We start from the raw sequence: 17,087 nt of genomic DNA on the forward strand, positions 1-17,087 counted from the left end.
CGTGAGGCTTGGTGCTCACGGGATCAGTAGGCTACTAAACAAACACTCAAACAGGCAACAGAAGCAGGATCTGTCTTTTTTTTATAAAGCCAGGCACATTTAACAGTTAGGCTATTGATTATAGACCTAATTAAGTTGGGGTTTCCTCTCTCCTCACTTTTCTTAGATAATAAGGCAAGGGCTGTTTTCTCATCTCATTCTGCTGCTGCCTCCGCCGCATTGTTCTCAACACCAATATGCTGGTTAACTTTGCTATTATGCACATAGCAACATGATCTAGGAAAAGGCGCCAATTCAACAGCGCACTGATGTGTTTCAGAACCGTGGATGACGACCGCTATCCAATGAGGGAGAAAGCGCATGTTATAAAATAATCATATTTTTATTAGTGTTGCACCATTGTTCTTATGGACTGTGCCATCCCCACGGCCTCCACAATGGGTCTGTCCACTCCACAATGGGTCTGTCCACTCCACAATGGGTCAGTCCACTCCACAATGGGTCAGGCCACTCCACAATGGGTCAGGCCACTCCACAATGGGTCAGGCCACTCCACAATGGGTCAGTCCACTCAGTGCGAATCAGACAGGTTTCTTCTACACCATGATAGTTTTTTTGCTACTGCTCCACTAAAGAACTCTTGGTCGACCAACAGCCTATTGACCAAACAATCGTCCAGGACTAAATTGGGTCAGCCCTAATCCTTTTTATCCAAGCCAAACTTGGTGCAAAACCACGCCCACGGGTAACCTAGCAACATTCAAAGCCTCGCTGACTGGTCAGAGTTCTGACGTTCCCTGTGACTGGAAGTAAATGCACCTGAGAGGAAGAAAGTGCAAATAGGGAGTGTGATGGTGCCTGCCATTCCAGGAATCATGGGAGATGCACAGTTTCCCGGCCTCATTTGAAATGAGTTAAACGGAAGGCAAGCAACAAGTGACTGTAGATACAGTAGCTAACATTACATGATTGTCAGTAATTGGGAATCAATGGAACTTGCTTTGCCCATTTAGCTAGAGCTAGCTATGCAACTAGCACAAAAACGAAGTCTCTCAATAGTCTATCAATCAAATGTGTTTATAAAGCCTTTTTTTACATCAGCAGATGTCACAAAGTGCTATACAGAAACCCAGCCTAAAATAGTCCTTTCTTAAACACTTACATAACCACACTAAGCTAACGCTAGACAACGCACACTACTAGACAGCTTCAGCCCAATCAGCGTTGTAAACTAGCGATGACACTTGTCTTCACAGCTTATCGACCTCCAAAAACAACGCAACTATCCATGATGTCGATGCTATCCATCTGGTCAGTTAGACTGGCTGCAATCACTCACTAAAAAGATACATAGTTCAATGCAACTTCATATCCAAATTCGGGAAATGCAAGTTATGGCTGACAATGTTTTGATTTGGTTGGGATTCTTTCTCTCCCGCGCCTTTACTTCGTCACAGTGAACAACTGAACTCTGACCAATCAGCGCGGCTTTAAATGTTGCTAGGTTTCTCATGGGCGTGGTTTTGCACCAAGTTTGGCGTGGACAGATTTGGACGACTGATTGAACCGAATCAGTACATCTCCACTCGACAAACGTCATCAATTTAGGCACTAAATGTCCGTATAGCCTCTCCCTATGCAAATACTGCTTGCTAATAAGATTATCTTAAACAAAAGCTCTAAAATGATATGTCCTTAACCCACAACTGGCCATTTAACCTAAATAGAACGTTAGCTATAGATGGAAGCACCTCAAGACTGACAACTAGTCATTACAAGTTTCCAAAAATGACAATCATCAGTGAAGCTTTAGCACGCGCTGTACTTACCCTCAAAGCTGCGAGGTCGATGTCATCCAAGCTTCGTGTGGGGGCGTTTTCGGACATACTGGCAAAAGTAGTAAATTAGCACAAAAAGTAGCAGCCAGTAGAAAATCCAGGTGGCCCAATGTTTAATTTAGCTGTGTCTTGCGCTGTCAGGTCCCAATCAGACAGATATGGGGGTACCTTATGAGACTTGACTTGCTAACTTACAGTAGCTAGATAGCTAACTAACATAAACAACCGGACGCAAAAACGGCAAGGCGAAACGCAGTTAGCTAGCAAGCTAGTCCCATTGCGTGACAGAGACCCAATCTTGTGCTGCACTCTATGCGTTCATTTTGGGAATATTGGTGCGTATGTTGCATGACAATTCGAACGAGGTCGTCGACAGATACTTTGAATTTTAACTACACGATACAATTATGTTTGTGAGATGAAACAAAAGTTAGAATAAGTAGCTAGATAGCTAGCTGCTGGCTAAATAACAGCGCAATAATACAAAGCAAAGGTAGTCCGCAGCAGAGCTGTCAGGCTGAGAACGTTATCTAGCTAGCTAGCTACCCACGCACAAATCAAAAATAAGATTTATTTTGAAGCTTGCATTATAGCTTCTCGCAATTTCCGTCCTGCATAGACTTCAAATGTTCCACAAATGAAGTATCAAGCAAATGGCGCGCTCAGTATATGATATGTAGTTAGCTAGCCAGCTAGCTACGACGAATGTCCGACATTCGATATCTGAACACAAACTTTCATTCCTTTCGCGTTGACACTGATCGCGCCTTGCAATGCCTGTACCGACGGTGGAAAAAAAACAAGCAGTTTCTGTACGGACCCAATTGTACGAATTGGAGCTGGTTCGTACTTCTAAATATATACTTTAGTTAGGAGTATAGTTGATACCATCCAAGTAATTTCCCGACACATATAGTGCATAAACTATTTCCTCGCCATGTTTTGGTAACGTTAGCCCTGTTCGTCTGTATGGTCGGCTATGACGTCCCTTTATAGCAAGTGTCTGTATATATAAACACACACACAACACCCTTTCCTCTACTATTTTTTTCTCTCTTCCCACTCCCTACTCTGAAGAGTGCTACGGTACTGCATCGGGGACAAATTACCTGAGAGAGGATCAGTAAACATGCATACTACTGCTGCCTTGGCCTGTAGCTAGCCTAGTGTTTACCTGGCTGACTGGGGGGACAAATTACCTGAGAGAGGATCAGTAAACATGCATACTACTGCTGCCTTGGCCTGTAGCTAGCCTAGTGTTTACCTGGCTGACTGGGACAATCACAAATGGATTGACATGACTCAAAAACCAGAGGCAAATGAACTAATACTGTTCACATTAAAACTTATAAAAATGTTTATTAAATGTTAAAGATATAGCTACATTCGTACACATGACAATTTGGAAAAATAAAAGCCTATAGGCTATAGCCTAGTTATTCTAATAATTAAGTGATAAGTGATCAGGCTGGTTTCATGGACTAGACGTAAAATAGTAAACGAAAATCAGGGACACTCAGTATGATATGTTATGTTTAGTACGGTTACATAAGACAGGTTATTTAAAGCAAATATGAAAGGTGGGTGGTTGGTCGGGTGGATGCCACCTAGCTAACGTTAGCCACAACCAATTGGAATTCATAACATATGTATTGAACATTTGCATTTGTAACATATATGAAATGATGGACATCCACAAATTAATACATACCATACCAAATGTAAAATATCATACTAATTTGAGTCCCAGATTTTAGATTACTATGCTACGTCTACCCCTGAGTCCAGGTTGCAGGCATACATACATTTAATGCACATTAAAATGTTTAAAAACATAGTGAAAGTTTGGCCTACACGGTTTAAAAATAAGTAGAAAATACTTCATTCATATAAAGGTTATTCAAATGTTAAAGAGCTACAACTCTCCCCTTCTTTCAAGATTCAACATAACATAGTGTGGTGAATATAATCAACATATATGGGGCAAAAAAATTATAAATGTAATTTTAGTAAAAAAGCAATGATGTTGGTGAAATGAAAATGTGAAACCAATGCAAAAATCTAAACAAAAGTAGTTGTAGTAGGCCTGGTAGTAGTAGTAGTAGTAGTAGTAGTAGTAGTAGTGGTACTAGGTGCTTTTAGCAATGCGGGTATATTTACATACACTAGCGATGCATTCAATTGTATTGGTGGGAATGGAAATTTGAGACAAAATATCTAAAGTATCGTATTATTAAACAGACTTTCCAAATGTGACCCACTTCCTCTCTGCTTACCTCGTGTCAAAATAAAAAGTCCTGCATGTGCTCCATATGTGGACAAAAAGTAATAATTTGTGGTGGACTTTTATTTTGACATGAGGTAAGCAGAGAGGAAGTGGGTCAGCAACAGACCCACGTTTGGAAAGTCTGTTTAATAATATGATCCTTTAGATATTTTGTGTCAAATTCCCCCCTTAATAACTACCAACTGTCCTGCACATATCCACAGTAAGTTGAAATTGAATTGTATTTAACTTCTAGCTTCCCACCAACTGCTTCCCACCAATACAATTAAAAGCAACACTAGTGTATGTAAACACACCCGAGTTGCTAAAAGCACCTGTAGTAGTGGTAGAAGTAGTATCACTAAATAAATGTTACTATTTCAGTGAGTCACCTTTTCCTTGATCAAAACTGTCAAAAAGTTACTCATCCCATCCCAGATTAGAAACTGTGCTTTACAAAAAAATAAATATATTTGCTCCCCTTTCTCAAAATGTAGTGGAATGTTCTGGACCACTGACAACAGGGTAAATTAGTAACAATAATTCACTTGGTTGGCATGGTGACAGCAAAAATAAGCAACAATTAAAGCAAGCCAGGAGCACCCCCTGAATATCTTTCTCATTCCCCTCTATTCACCGCATGCCCCTCATATGGTCCTTTGCCTTCCTCTTTTGTCATTGCCTATTTTCATATACCTCTGTCTGATTCAGTCTATCGCTCATCTGTCCTTTCCTCTTTCGGCCACAATCTAGTCAGCTCTTTATAACCGTCACCATAACAACCACAAATGTTCTGACAGATTTGCTGGCACTGCATTGAGAGTGGAAGCTAGAGGCAGAGAGAGAGAAAAAGAGGCATAGGGAGAGAGCAGCAGAGGGAGAGAGAGGCTGAGAGAGACGTAGAGAGAGAGAGAGAAGAGCTATCCACCCACACAACCTTGCAACAATAAATGTACGCAATGTTCCTAAATCATCTGAGACTCTTGACTTCTGATCTCCATTCCTCCTCCTGCATCTCATACAGTGGCATTCTGTTCCTGTTATGTTCTATAATGGCGGACTCGTACCTAAGACCTTTAAAAAAGGAAATACTCAGGTTCATTATTATATTAACAAACAAATTTGGTCAGTTGAGTGTGGCAATGATCCAATGTCATAAAAATTTACATTTGACATTAAAACAGTGGTAATCCTTCAAATAGCCATGTCTCAAAGTCACTTGGAGCCCATAAAAGTATCATAATGTGTTAGTATACATCAGGGATCAACTAGATTCAGTTGCGGGCCGTTTTTTCCTTTAGCGGATGGTCAGGGGGCAGGAACATAATTACAAATACATTTGTAGACTGTATATTGACCACAATAAGCCCAAACAGATATAACATTTGACAAAAACATAATCATTTTAAACCTTGCTTACATTTGTATACAATCATGTACACTGAGTGTACAAAACATTAGGAACACTTTCCTAATATTGAGTTGCACCCCCTTTTTCCCCTCAGAACAGCCTCAATTCATCGGGGCATGGACTCTACAAGGTGTCGAAAGTGTTCCGCAGTGATGCTGGCCCATGTTGACTCCAATGCTTCCCACAGTTGTGTCAAGTTGGCTGGATGACCTTTGGGTGGTGGACCATTCTTGATACACACAGGAAACTGTTTAACATTAAAAAAAACAGCAGCGTTGCAGTTCTTGACACACTCAAACTGGTGCGCCTGGCCCCTATCATACCCCGTTCAAAGGAAGTTGCCCATTCACCCTCAATGGTACACACACAATCCACATCTCATTTGTCTCCAGGCTTAAAAATCCTTCTTTAACCTGTCTCCTCCTTCACCTACACTGATTGAAGTGGATTTAACAAGTGAGATCAATAAGGGATCATAGCTTTCACCTGGATTCACCTGGTCAGTCTATGTCATGGAAAGAGCAGGTGTTCCTAATGTTTTATACACTCAGTGTACATCTCTCTATTATGCGTGGGAATACCTTGGAAAATATTTCCAAAATTAAAATCACTTGGAGCTGATTTGCTAATGTTTTTACAGTCTTTTGTTTCCAACAATAAAATAAAATAAATATATATTTTATTTATTTATTTGCTCAGAAAACTTGGGGGGATCAAATACAATCACCTGCAGGCCGCCAGTTGGGGAACCCTGGGATACATTATCATCTGGTGTGTTTTTAAATGTTTGACCGTTTTAACAGAGTTAAAATCCACTCTGTATCAACAGCTATGTAAAAATCTTGCATCTAATTGCATTCTTTGTAGACACATCAGTTAGTGTTTTTTAGCTAGGTGAGTTTAGAATACATTTTGTTCCAATCTTTTTATTAACAATGGAGTGGAATCTGGCGAAGGTGATACAAATCTATAAAGGTCTTCCCTGCTGTACTGGGATTTTTCAGTGTCATCCTGGCCCTTGTGGCTGGTAGCCTGGTACTCTTATGTCCAGAGTCCCGTAGGAGCCATGCCCTCCTTACTGCCCAGTGGGGGGAGCAGACTCTCCTCTGACAGGAAGTTGAGGGGGAAGTGGACCAGTAGCCCCCTGATGGCCTCCAGCTCCTCTTTAGCTTGCTGGGGGTCTGTGTCACACAGGCGCTCTATGCCTGAATGCTCTTTCAGCTCCCTCATGCTGTGGACAGAGTTGCAGGGGAGGCAGCGGAAGACCTGTTCCAGGTAAAGGGAAGGAACAGCCAAGGGGAAAGGTGAGCAGCAGAGAGGACAGGGAGGGAGGTTAAAGGGAAAGAGAGATGAATAACTATGCACATGAAAGAGATCCAAACATAGCATTTAGTCCTATTCATTTCCATTCATACCTTGTCATAAATCTTAGCATTCAGTTTTGCTGTCGTGTTCCATCCCAACAAGAAAAACTGATCGCTGATCGGGTCATCAATATCGATCTTGGGGTCAGAATCGGCTCCTAAAAGCACCCTGGGAAGCACATGCACATAGACTTGTAAGTCAGTTACTGCCAAACAGCTACATTAACTGCACATTCAAACTGTTGCTAGAGTGACAGTTCGTAATACAGCATCTGAGTAAAGGTTGGTGCACAAATTCACATTTCAAAAAACGGAATTCCTTCATACAGAGAATGACGACCACGCTTGCGCAATATTGTCATCTGAGATGGTTCCCTTGGAAACTAGAGGATATACTTGGTAGCTGCTGATTCGAGCCAAAACTAATAGCTCTGCTGGCATAATAGGCTTCAGGCAAGCTCTGTGAAGCGTATGCATATTCTGTCTAGGACTCTAAGGGACAGTTTTAGTGCATCACAAAAGCCAACAATTACTAATCAATAGATCCATCCACTAGTAGTGCAGTCATCGTTATTAGTATGTCAGTGTAGGGACCTTGGTTACCCCCTCCCTCACTAACATAAGGATGACTATGTGGGAGTTGTTCATCTCATGAGAAGTGATTCACTTCTGCAGAGGGGATAACCCTTTCATGTCCAAACACCAGGTTCACCCCAGATATATAATTTCTATACCCCTCAAACTCAGTAAACCTCTCTATCAGTGAACTAACTGAATGTAAAATCACAGAGAGTGCAGAAGTGTATGGACCCTACTGACATATTTTCCATAGTCCTGACCTGAAACACTCTTTGCGCAGTGCCAAAGTGAGGGGTCCGGCCTGGTACTCCTCGCCCCCCATCATGGAGAGGACCCTCTCCTCATCCTCCACCAGCAAAGCCAGCTCACTGTCCCGGCTGCCCAGCATACTGCGGTCATTGATGTTGGCCGAGCCTGGATGGAGGGAGCACAGAGAGCGGAGGGAATAGAAACCGGATAGGAGAGGAAAGAGACAGAGCCAGAGACAGAAAGAGAGAGCAAAGAGGAGAGTGTAGTGACAGTACTAATATCAGTGATGATGGCCATAGATTCTGCAGTGACTTGCTTACAATAAAGTATGTGAGTTGGTAGCAGCAAACTTTCTTAATACCAAGTCGGGGAAGATGGAAGGTTAACAAAAAACACTGTTTACAAAACCATTTTCCTGTGTTTCAAGGACTCCTATCTAGCTGAGAGGAGCACCATAATTACCCTACCTAGTCCCAGTGTAATTATAATCATATCATAGTATGGAGCCATCCCACTTGGCACAAAGTGGTTGAATCAACTTTGTTTTAACGTAATCTTTCAACGTATTTTGACATGAAATCTACTTGGAAAATAGATTGGAATTGAAAAAAGTGATCAACATAAACTGATGTTTTGAGGGTGAAATTGCAACCACAGGATTATGTCATCATGGTAATAAATGTTCAACATAGACAAACCTTGTATAAAATATGTTGAGTTTGTACCTTTGAAACCATGTCAGATCTTCAACATTATATCCACTGTCAGAAGAAAAGTAATTGATACACTGCCGATTTTGCAGGTTTTCCTACTTAAAAAGCATGTAGAGGTCTGTAATTTTTATCATAGGTACACTTCAACTGTGAGAGACGGAATCTAAAACAAAAATCACATTGTATGATTTTTAAGTAATTAATTTGCATTTTATTGCATGACATAAGTATTTGATCACCTACCAACCAGTAAGAATTCCGGCTCTCACAGACCTGTTCGTTTTTCTTTAAGAAGCCCTCCTGTTCTCCACTCATTACCTGTATTAACTGCACCTGTTTGAACTTGTTACCTGAATAAAAGACACCTGTCCACACACTCAATCAAACAGACTCCAACCTCTCCACAATGGCCAAGACCAGAGAGCTGTGTAAGGACATCAGGGATAAAATTGTAGACCTGCACAAGGCTGGAATGGGCTACAGGACAATAGGCTTGGTGAGAAGGCAACAACTGTTGGCGCAATTATTAGAAAATGGAAGAAGTTCAAGATGACGGTCAATCACCCTCGGTCTTGGGCTCCATGCAAGATCTCACCTCGTGGGGCATCAATGATCATGAGGAAGGTGAGGGATCAGCCCAGAACTACACAGCAGGACCTGGTCAATGACCTGAAGAGAGCTGGGACCACAGTCTCAAAGAAAACCATTAGTAACACACTACGCAGTCATGGATTAAAATCCTGCAGCGCACGCAAGGTCCCCCTGCTCAAGCCAGCGCATGTCCAGGCCCGTCTGAAGTTTGCTAATGACCATCTGGATGATCCAGAGGAGGAATGGGAGAAGGTCATGTGGTCTGATGAGACAAAAATAGAGCTTTTTGGTCTAAACTCCACTCGCCGTGTTTGGAGGAAGAAGAAGGATGAGTACAACCCCAAGAACACCATCCCATCCGTGAAGCATAGTGGTGGAAACATCATTCTTTGGGGATGCTTTTCTGCAAAGGGGACAGGACGACTGCACCGTATTGAGGGGAGGATGGATGGGGCCATGTATCGCGAGATCTTGGCCAACAACCTCCTTACCTCAGTAAGAGCATTGAAGATGGGTCGTGGCTGGGTCTTCCAGCATGACAACGACCCGAAACACACAGCCAGGGCAACTAAGGAGTGGCTCCGTAAGAAGCATCTCAAGGTCCTGGAGTGGCCTAGCCAGTCTCCAGACCTGAACCCAATAGAACATCTTTGGAGGGAGCTGAAAGTCCGTATTGCCCAGCGACAGCCCCGAAACCTGAAGGATCTGGAGAAGGTCTGCATGGAGGAGTGGGCCAAAATCCCTGCTGCAGTATGTGCAAACCTGGTCAAGACCTACAGGAAACGTATTATCTCTGTAATTGCAAACAAAGGTTTCTGTACCAAGTTCTGCTTTTCTGATGTATCAAATACTTATGTCATGCAATAAAATGCAAATTAATTACTTAAAAATCATACAATGTGATTTTCCGGATTTTTGTTTTAGATTCTGTCTCTCACAGTTGAAGTGTACCTATGATAAAAATTACAGACCTCTACATGCTTTGTAAGTAGGAAAACCTGCAAAATCGGCAGTGTATCAAATACTTGTTCTTCCCACTGTATATGCTGCGCAGCACCTCCTACTGGAAAGTTGATCTATCTATAGCTATCCGTTTGGTCTCCCATCAAGGGTTTTAACCAAGCCCTGCTTAACTTTGATTTGTCACAAACTACTACCAATGTGCTATCACGAGAATTATTAGAGAGATCTCTTAATAATTAAATAGATTCACTGTTGTTGTCAAATTCATTCAAAAGGGTAGGTTTAACAGAGAAAATGTTAAAGAATAGGACTAAATAATATCAAACGTTATTTAAAAGTGCATTTAAAGTTTGATTTGATTTGACCTATTCTTTAAAGGAGATTCTCCAGTACTTTTGTATACTTTTTAGCCAATAGTTCTGAAAGTAGCACTCACGAGCCAAAAGTGGTCTTCGGATATTGTGTACTACGTCACATGTGCAGATATGTGCACCACATCATTGCTCTCTCTCTCTCTCTGCTGTGTGTGCATCTTGCTAGCTGTCACTCAAATGGCGAGGGGCTGAAGCTCATAACTCAAACACTGTTCGCAAAAAGACCGTTCAATGCAGCGTGTAGTGGAATAGGCCTAGACTAGGCTATATTTAAGCAATAAGGCCCGAGGGGGTGTGGTATATGGCTAATATACCACGGCTAAGGGCTGTTCTTATGCACAATGCAATGCCGAGTGCCTGGGTACAGACCTTAGCCATGGTATATTGGCCATATTGCCCCCAAGATTCCTTATTGCTATTATAAGTTCCCTTGGAGAGTTCATCAATGAGCTTGACGCCTTGATATGTTCCTTTCCTGAGGATGGCTCACCCCTCACAGTTCTGGGTGACTAACCTCCCTACGTCTGCCTTTGACTCATTTCTCTCTGCCTCCTTCTTTCAACTCCTTTCCTCTTTTGACCACCCTCACACCGTCCCCCCCTACTCACAAGGCAGGCAATACGCTTGACCTCATCTTTACTAGATGCTGTTCTTCTACTAATCTCAATGCAACCCCTCCAAGTCTCCGACCACTACTTTGTATCATTTTCTCTCTCGCTCTCCTCCAACACTACTCACTCTGCCCCTACTCAGATGGTAATGTGCCGTCGCAACCTTCGCTCTCTCTCTCCCGCTACTCTCTCCTCTTCCCTCTGCTAAATCCTTCTACTTCCAATCTCCTGATTCTGCCTCCTCAACCCTCCTCTCTGAATCTTTTGACTCTCTATGTCCCCTATCCTCCCGGGCCGGCTCGGTCCTCCCCTCCTGCTCCGTGGCTTGACGATTCATTGCGTGCTCACAGAACAGGGCTCCGGGCAGCCGAGCGGAAATGGAGGAAAACTAAACTCCCTGCGGACCTGTCATCTTTCCACTCCCTCCTCTCTACATTCTCTTCCTCCGTTTCTGCTGCTAAAGCCACTTTCTACCACTCTAAATTTCAAGCCTCTGCCTCTAACCCTAGGAAGCTCTTTGCCACCTTCTCCTCCCTGCTGAATCCTCCTCCTCCTCCCCCTCCCTCCTCCCTCCTCCCCCTCTGTGGATGACCATTTTGAAAAGAAGGTTGACGACATCCGATCCTCATTTATTAAGTCAAATGACACCGCTGGTCCTGCTCACACTGCCCTACCCTATGCTTTTGACTTCTTTCTCCCCTCTCTCTCCAGATGAAATCTTGTGACTTGTGATGGCGGCCGCCCAACAACCTGCCCGCTTGACCCTATCCCCTCCTCTCTTCTCCAGACCATTTCCGGAGACCTTTCCCTTACCTCACCTCGCTCATCAACTCATCCTTGTCCACTGGCTATGTCCCTTCCATCTTCAAGAAAGCGAGAGTTGCACCCCTCCTCAAAAAGCTACAATCGATCCCTCCGATGTCAACAACTACTGTCCAGTATCCCTTCTTTCTTTTCTCTCCAAAACTCTTGAGCGTGCCGTCTATAGCCTAATATAGCCAACTCTCCTGCTATCTCTCTCAGAATAACCTTCTTGATCCAAACCAGTCAGGTTTCAAGACTGGTCATTCAACTGAGACTGCTCTTCTCTGTGTCACGGAGGCTCTCCGCACTGCTATAGCTAACTCTCTCTCCTCTGCTCTCATCCTTCTAGACCTATCTGCTGCCTTTGATACTGTGAACCATCAGATCCTCCTCTCCACCCTCGCCGAGTTGGGCATCTCCGGCGCGGCTCACTCTTGGATTGCGTCCTACCTGACAGGTCGCTCCTACCAGGTGGCGTGGCGAGAATCTGTCTCCGCACCACGTGCTCTCTCCACTGGTGCTCAGTTCTAGGCCCTCTCCTATTCTCTCCAGGTGGCTCTGTCATATCCTCACATGGTCCCTCCTATCATTGCTACACAGACGACACACAATTCATCTTCTCCTTTCCCCCTTCTGGTAACCAGGTGGCGTATCGCATCTCTTCATGTCTGGCAGACATATCAGTGTGGATGTCGGATCACCACCTCAAGCTGAACCTCGGCAAGACGGAGCTGCTCTTCCTCCCGGGGAAGGACTGCCCGCGCCATGATCTCGCCATCACGGTTGACAACTCCGTTGTGTCCTCCCAGATTGCAAAGAACCTTGGCGTGACCCTGGACAACACCCGGTCGTTCTCCGCTAACATCAAAGCGGTGACCCGATCCTGTAGGTTCATGCTCTACAACATTCGCAGAGTACGACCCTACCTTACACAGGAAGCGGCACAGGTCCTAATCCAGGCACTTGTCATCTCCCGTCTGGATTACTGCAACTTGCTGTTTGCTGGGTTCCCTGCCTGTGCCATTAAACCCCAACAACTCATCCAGAACGCTGCAGCCCATCTGGTGTTCAACCTTCCCAAGTTCTCTCACGTCACCCCGCTCCTCCGCACACTCCACTGGCTTCCAGTTGAAGCTCGCATCTGCTACAAGACCATGGTGCTTGCCTACGGAGCTGTGAGGGGAACGGCACCTCCTTACCTTCAGGCTCGGATCAGTCCCTACACCCAAACGGTTCTTCCACCTCTGGCCTGCTGGCCCAGTCAAAACTGTTCGCTGCTCTGGCACCCAAATGGTGGAAAATTTTAAATATACTCTAAAAATAAAATAAAATAGAAAAATAAAAAATTGTAAAGTGGTTGTCCCACTAGCTATCATAAGGTGAATGCACCAATTTGTAAGTCGCTCTGGATAAGAGCGTCTGCTAAATGACGTAAATGTAAATGTTAATAAACTGGTTACCAACGTAATTAGAGCAGCAAAAATACATGTTTTGTCATACCAGTGGTATATACCACGGCTGTCAGCCAATCAGCATTCAGGGCTCGAACCACCCAGTTTATAATAGATACATTTCTTACCCTTTCTTTTCACAGGAAAAATGTGGCCTTTTATAAAAACATTTCATGCAATTCTACTATACTTTATATGACTGGAAACATTTGCATAATCTTTTATAATACAACAAAAATTACAGGGTGGCCTATACTTTGCTAACTGACAAACAGATCAATAAAAATGACGTTGTCTGCAACGATCTAATAGGCCAACAAAAAGGGGAGACACAAATATTGTCCAAAATATTGCCATATGCCTGGCTTGGCCTCTCGTTCACTGACATTCGCAACTCAACAATCATCTACAGTTGAAGTCGGAAGTTTACATACATCTTAGCCAAATACATTTAAACTCAGTTTTCACAATTCCTGACATTTAATCCTAGTAAAAATTCCCTATTTTAGGTCAGTTAGGATCACCACTTTATTTTAAGAATGTGAAATGTCATAATAATAGTAGAGAGAATTATTTATTTCAGCTTTTATTTAATACATAATATTCCCAGTGGGTCAGAAGTTTACATAAACTCAATTTGATATTTGGTAGCATTGCCTTTAAATTGCTTAACTTGGGTCAAACGTTTCGGGTAGCCTTCCACAAGCTTCCCACAATAAGTTGCGTGAATTTTGTCCCATTCCTCCTGACAGAGCTGGTGTAACTGAGTCAGGTTTGTAGGCCTCCTTGCTCGCACACGCTTTTTCAGTTCTGCCCACAAATGTTTTATAGGATTGAGGTCAGGGCTTTGTGATGGCCACTCCAATACCTTGACTTTGTTGTCCTTAAACCATTTTGCCACAACTTTGGAAGTATGCTTGGGGTCATTGTCCATTTGGAAGACCCATTTGCGACCAAGCTTTAACTTCCTGACTGATGTCTTGAGATGTTGCTTCAATATATCCACATAATTTTCCTTCCTCATGATGCCATGTATTTTGTGAAGTGCACCAGTCCCTCCTGCAGCAAAGCACCCCCACAGCATGATGCTGCCACCCCCGTGCTTCACGGTTGGGATGGTGTTCTTCAGCCTTTTTCCTCCAAACATAACGACAGTCATTATGGCCAAACAGTTATATTTTTGTTTCATCAGACCAGAGGACATTTCTCCAAAAAGTATGATCTTTGTCCCCATGTGCAGTTGCAAACTGTAGTCTGGCTTTATTATGGCAGTTTTGGAGCAGTGGCTTCTTCCTTGCTGAGCGGCCTTTCAGGTTATGTCGATATAGGACTCGTTTTACTGTAGATACTTTTGTACCTGTTTCCTCCAGCATCTTCACAAGGTCCTTTGCTGTTGTTCTGGGATTGATTTGCACTTTTCGCACCAAAGTACGTTCATCTCTAGGAGACAAAACGCATCTCCTTCCTGAGCGGTATGACGGCTGCGTGGTACCATGGTGTTTATACTTGCGTACTATTGTTTGTACAGATGAACGTGGTACCTTCAGGCATTTGGAAATTGCTCCCAAGGATGAACCAGACTTGTGGAGGTCTACAATTTTTTTCGGAGGTGTTGGCTGATTTTCCCATGATGTCAAGCAAAGAGGCACTGAGTTTGAAGATATCCCTTGAAATACATCCACAGGTACACCTCCAATTGACTCAAATGATGTCAATTAGCCTATCAGAAGCTTCTAAAGCCATGACATCATTTTCTGGAATTTTCCAAGCTGTTTAAAGGCACAGTCAACTTAGTGTATGTACATTTCTGACCCACTGGAATTGTGTTACAGTGAATTATAAGTGAAATAATCTGTCTGTAAACAATTGTTGGAAAAATTACTTGTGTCATGCACAAAGTAGATGTCCTAACCAACTTGCCAAAACTATAGTTTGTTAACAAGAAATTTGTGGAGTGGTTGAAAAACGAGTTTTAATGACTCCAACCTAAGCGTATGTAAACTTCCGACTTCAACTGTATTTGGTATTTGCCACACACGCTGCCCAAATTGCAGGCCCTTCCGACAGGCTATGCGATTGAAAACAATCCACGTTTTTGAAGAAGCTAATGATCCTCCGATCCTCCAAATCATGCTTTCTTGTGTAGTAGCCTATTTTGAATGATTGTAAGTATTTCTGTATAGACAGGAGTAGGCTAATTAAGCGATATAATTTTGGCAATTTAATTCAATTTACTTTATGGATGCGCCGCCTATGCCCCAGTGGGATGCCAGGTGAAGAGTTTCATTGGGTGGTACCAAAAGGAGGGACATTACACAGTGAGGAGTGCATGTGTATAAACATATTACAAACCATGAAATATTGTATAACGATTCCAATAGAACTACTTAGAAATCGCATTAATCTTTAATGAGGGTGGTGCCTTTTAAGTTCCTTTCCTCACCCTCCCCTTAAGTCCAGGATGGATGTATATATAGCAGCATGTTTTTTTAGCTCTGCATATTATTCACCTTGTGATTATTATGCAGAGGCAGTAATTAGCAGCCTGTGATTGATCCCAGCGATTAATCACAACCTGCATTGGAAATGGCACCCTATCCCCTATATAGTACACTACTTTTGTCAAGAGCAAAATTACTGCATTATATAGGGAATAAGGTGCCATTGCAGACACAATTATGTCCCATCCCATCTCTGAATCTGTCTCAAGTGTGGCTGTGATGATGGTGACTCACCGATGATGTAGCGGCGGTCATCGGCTATGAGTGTCTTGCTGTGTACGTAGATGAGCTCTGTGACCAGGGACTGGGAGAGCTGGGAATGCGTGCGCAGGCCACACAGGGTGATGTACTTGCTCCACTGGTCCTCAACTGGGGGGAGGGGGTAGAGAGACACACTGGTTGGTTGGCACACTGGCATAGAGCTAATTCCAATGAAAAAACTAACGCTAAGGAAACGGGAGCACAAATTAAACATGAGAAGACATATGGACGTTATAGGAAAACAGGATGAACTGATGAAGTATGAGGAGAATGGAGAACTATACTATAGTAAGTATAGATAGTAAAGGCAGATACTTTTAGTGTATGTGGTCACCTCTTCAAATTTGTGGATTCGGCTATTTCATTCATTAGTGGATTCGTTGCTGACAGGTGTATAAAATCGAGCACACAGCCATGCAATCTCCATAAACAAACATTGGCAGTAGAATGGCCCATACTGAAGAGCTCAGTGACTTTCAACGTGGCACCGTCATAGGATGCCACCTTTTCGTCAAATTTCTACCCTGCTAGAGCTGCCCCAGTCAACTGTATGTGCTGTTAATGTGAAGTGGAAACGTCTAGGCATAACAATGGCTCAGCCGCGAAGTGGTAGGCCACACAAGCTCACAGAACGGGACCGCCAAGTGCTGAAGCGTGTAAAAATCGTTTGTCCTCAGTTGCAACACTCACTACTGAGTTCCAAACTGCCTCTGGAAGCAACAAGAACTGTTCGTCGGGAGCTTCATGAAATGGGTTTCCATGGCCGAGCAGCCGCACACAAGCCTAAGATCACCATGCACAATGCCAAGCGTCGGCTGTAGTGGTGTAAAGCTCGCAGCCATTGGACTCTGCAGGAGTGGAAACCAAGTCACCTGGGGTGGTGAATCACGCTTCACCATCTGGCAATGCGACGGATGAATCTGGGTTTGGCGGATGCCAGGAAAACGCTACCTGCCCAAATGCATAGTTGGTGGAGGAGGAATAATGTCTGGGGCTGTTTTTCATGGTTCGGGCTAGGCCCCTTAGTTCCAGTGAAGGGAAATCTTAACGCTACAGCATACAATGACATTCCCAGAACAGCGCCGGAGAAGATGGCTGCCGTTTTACAGTC

General features: G+C 43.4%; 2 protein-coding genes across 7 annotated transcripts in view; both read right to left on the reverse strand.

The window, feature by feature from the left end:
• LOC121579831 (misshapen-like kinase 1) overlaps positions 1-2,975 on the reverse strand; it is a 47,274-nt gene extending 44,299 nt beyond the window's left edge. For 2 of the 5 annotated variants that reach the window (XM_041894751.2, XM_041894752.2), the window contains exon 1: positions 1,830-2,968. In XM_041894751.2, coding sequence (XP_041750685.2) covers positions 1,830-1,886 — 57 coding nt within the window. In that variant the 5' untranslated portion in view covers positions 1,887-2,968. Of the gene's footprint in view, positions 1-1,829 lie in introns of all 5 variants that reach the window. The other 3 variants (XM_041894753.2, XM_041894755.2, XM_041894754.1) reach the window with 3 other exon arrangements.
• Positions 2,976-6,177: 3,202 nt separating this feature from the next.
• LOC121579832 (phospholipase D2-like) overlaps positions 6,178-17,087 on the reverse strand; it is a 38,891-nt gene continuing 27,981 nt past the window's right edge. For both annotated transcript variants that reach the window (XM_041894756.2, XM_041894757.2), the window contains exons 21-24: positions 15,950-16,084; positions 7,719-7,872; positions 6,931-7,048; positions 6,178-6,781 (exon numbers count right to left, since the gene is read on the reverse strand). In XM_041894756.2, coding sequence (XP_041750690.2) covers positions 6,557-6,781; positions 6,931-7,048; positions 7,719-7,872; positions 15,950-16,084 — 632 coding nt within the window. In that variant the 3' untranslated portion in view covers positions 6,178-6,556. The remainder of the gene's footprint in view (positions 6,782-6,930; positions 7,049-7,718; positions 7,873-15,949; positions 16,085-17,087) is intronic.

Source organism: Coregonus clupeaformis, chromosome 13 (assembly GCF_020615455.1).
Source record: "Coregonus clupeaformis isolate EN_2021a chromosome 13, ASM2061545v1, whole genome shotgun sequence".
NCBI lineage: Eukaryota > Metazoa > Chordata > Actinopteri > Salmoniformes > Salmonidae > Coregonus > Coregonus clupeaformis.